Source organism: Loa loa (assembly GCF_000183805.2).
Source record: "Loa loa unplaced genomic scaffold supercont3.742, whole genome shotgun sequence".
NCBI classification, from domain to species: Eukaryota; Metazoa; Nematoda; class Chromadorea; order Rhabditida; family Onchocercidae; genus Loa; species Loa loa.
This window is the reverse complement of record NW_018108922.1, coordinates 1-2,420: the sequence shown is the minus strand read 5'-3', so window position 1 is coordinate 2,420 and position 2,420 is coordinate 1. Positions and strand designations below refer to the sequence as shown.

At 23.3% G+C, this 2,420-nt stretch overlaps 1 protein-coding gene across 1 annotated transcript; it reads right to left on the bottom strand.

The window, feature by feature from the left end:
• Positions 1 to 1,009: 1,009 nt before the first annotated feature.
• Positions 1,010 to 1,725, bottom strand: LOAG_14642 (hypothetical protein; the record flags this gene model as incomplete). Its single annotated transcript, XM_003150136.1, has 2 exons — positions 1,010 to 1,121; positions 1,529 to 1,725. Coding segments are annotated over 2 exons (309 nt in total), but the record flags the coding sequence as incomplete, so codon positions are not given.
• Positions 1,726 to 2,420: the final 695 nt, after the last annotated feature.

The following is a 2,420-nucleotide window of genomic DNA, read 5'->3' as shown; positions in this document are numbered from 1 at the left end:
AAGAGGAGAGAGAGAGAGAGAGAGAGAGAGAGACGAAAAAGAAGCGAATAGATTCAAAAATTAAATTTTTTTACAAAACTTATTCAAAATAAACGACAAAAAAAAAGGAGCAACATTAACAATAATGTATAATAAATAAACTTACAATTTTTATGAAATTTTAATAGAATATATTTATGACTTAAAAATGTAATGAAATAATTGAATTCATTTTATGATTTTTGATTTTTTTAAAATAATTTCACGCATAGGTAATTGTCTTAAGCAATTATTTTTACATTTTAATACAAAAAAAAAGAGGAATGATCTATTTGCTGTAGAATAATTACAAAAAAAAGTTGAAATTAACGAAAAAAAAGGAAAAAAAGGAGAGAAATTAGCCAGCGAACCAATTTTAGGAAATTTTCAAATTCTCAAAATTAATATTACAAAATTTATCCAAGTAGAGGAGCGTTTTAAATTAAATAAAATTTTAAATTAAATGAATTATTATTGAGTAAATTTTCGGTACTCCAATACTAATTTATGTATATATATATTGTACATGTATCGAAAATATTGCAAAGTTTAGCTTTTAATTAATATATTTGCCTACCATAAATGAATCATACGTCTTGGAAGAATATGTCTAGACTAAAGAAAAGGAAAAAAAACAAAAAAAAGATAGTAAAAATTTAAAAAAGAAAAAGAAGTTGAAAAAAAAGGTACAAGAATAAAAGTATAACTTAATCAAAAATGATTATTTATAAAATATCAACTGATAAGATTATTCCCTTTCTCATATTTTTCTTATTAGTTGATAAATATGGAAAAAATAAATAAAAATTCAACTTCATTAATGACCGACTAATATTAGCTATCAAACAAAAATTCTTTTAAATTTTCATTAACAAAAAAAAAAGTAAAGTGATAATTTTTTATGCTCCTATCGATCTTAATTACCAAAACGATTCGATAAAATTAAAATATAAAATTAATAAATCAATCGATCAATCGATCGATCAATCAATCAATCAATACCTGTATCGGAAACATTATCTTGTTGTTGAGCTGCAAGTAATTGATTTGGTGTTTCCACTGAATGTGGCGTTGAATCAAGTCGTTGGCCACCCGCTGATGAACTGTAAAATTTAAATTCTAATTTATTTTTCACATTTTTATTTTTGCTTTTTTTCGTTTTCTTTCAATAAACAATAACAATTTAATTACGAAATTATAATATTTCAATTTTTCTTTTATTTTTTAGGTAATTAAGTAAATTTATAAATAAAATGTTATATTTCCTTCCAATGACACATTTAAATGTTTAAAATAATAATAACTGATTTTAAAGTATGATAATTAACTATTTGGCTAAGGTATAATTAATACTTGTAATAATTGAAGAAATATTTATAAGTTCAAAGTTCATTCATTCATTCATTTATTCATTTATGCTTTGTTTCAATTTCTTATCATTTTGAATTAAATTAATTTTGCATTTTCTGATTTATTATTGTATTTTTCCCGAATAGTAAATATCAGATACCTTCCTGAAGGACTACTGACGGCTGTTAGCGATATGGACGTTTGGGTGACCCCAGCCGTCAGAGGGGGCACCCCGCCCAACACTAAAGGGTGGCTATCGGGAGTTGTTGATGGATGTTGTTGAGTTGCTGCAGCTGCAGCTGCAGATGCAGATGATGATGAAGCACTGCTGAGATCGTGTACCGATCCATGATAACCCTGAAAGAACAATTAGCTATTCATTTGAATAATTATTGAAATTCTGCAAGAAATTTATTTTACGAAAAAGTTTCAAACTTTTATTCTACAAAATTTTAAAAAATTTCATTTACAAAAGATTTCAAATTTTTTTTTTTTTGTTAAGAAATTTACATAATTTACATGCATCAAAAATTAGGGAAATTCAAGTAAATTTAATTTGAAATGTAAATTAGTTTTTGCAAATGTAAAATTGCTAAAAAGTTAATTTAAAATTATGGATTCAAATTTAAATTCTGATATTGTAGCATTTTATCATATTTACATTGAAATTATGCTAATATATTGTTAACGGTAGTTATTAGGTAACGAAATGAGTTTGGCTAATTTAATTAATAGTATTCACATCATTCGAATAATGATGTAATAGTAATTGACAATGATTAATTAATATTAGTAATAATACAATTCCAAGTGTGAACTATCACTAAAACGAATTATTATTACAATTAAATATTAATTAGGGATAATAATAATATTTTTAATTTGTGCGATTCATAAGAATGATAGTAATGTACAATACTATCAATTTCACAACTTGAAATTAACAACAATAATAACAATAACAATAATAATAATAACAATAATAATAATAATAATAATAATAACAATAATAATAATAATAATAATAATAATAATAATAATAATAACAATAA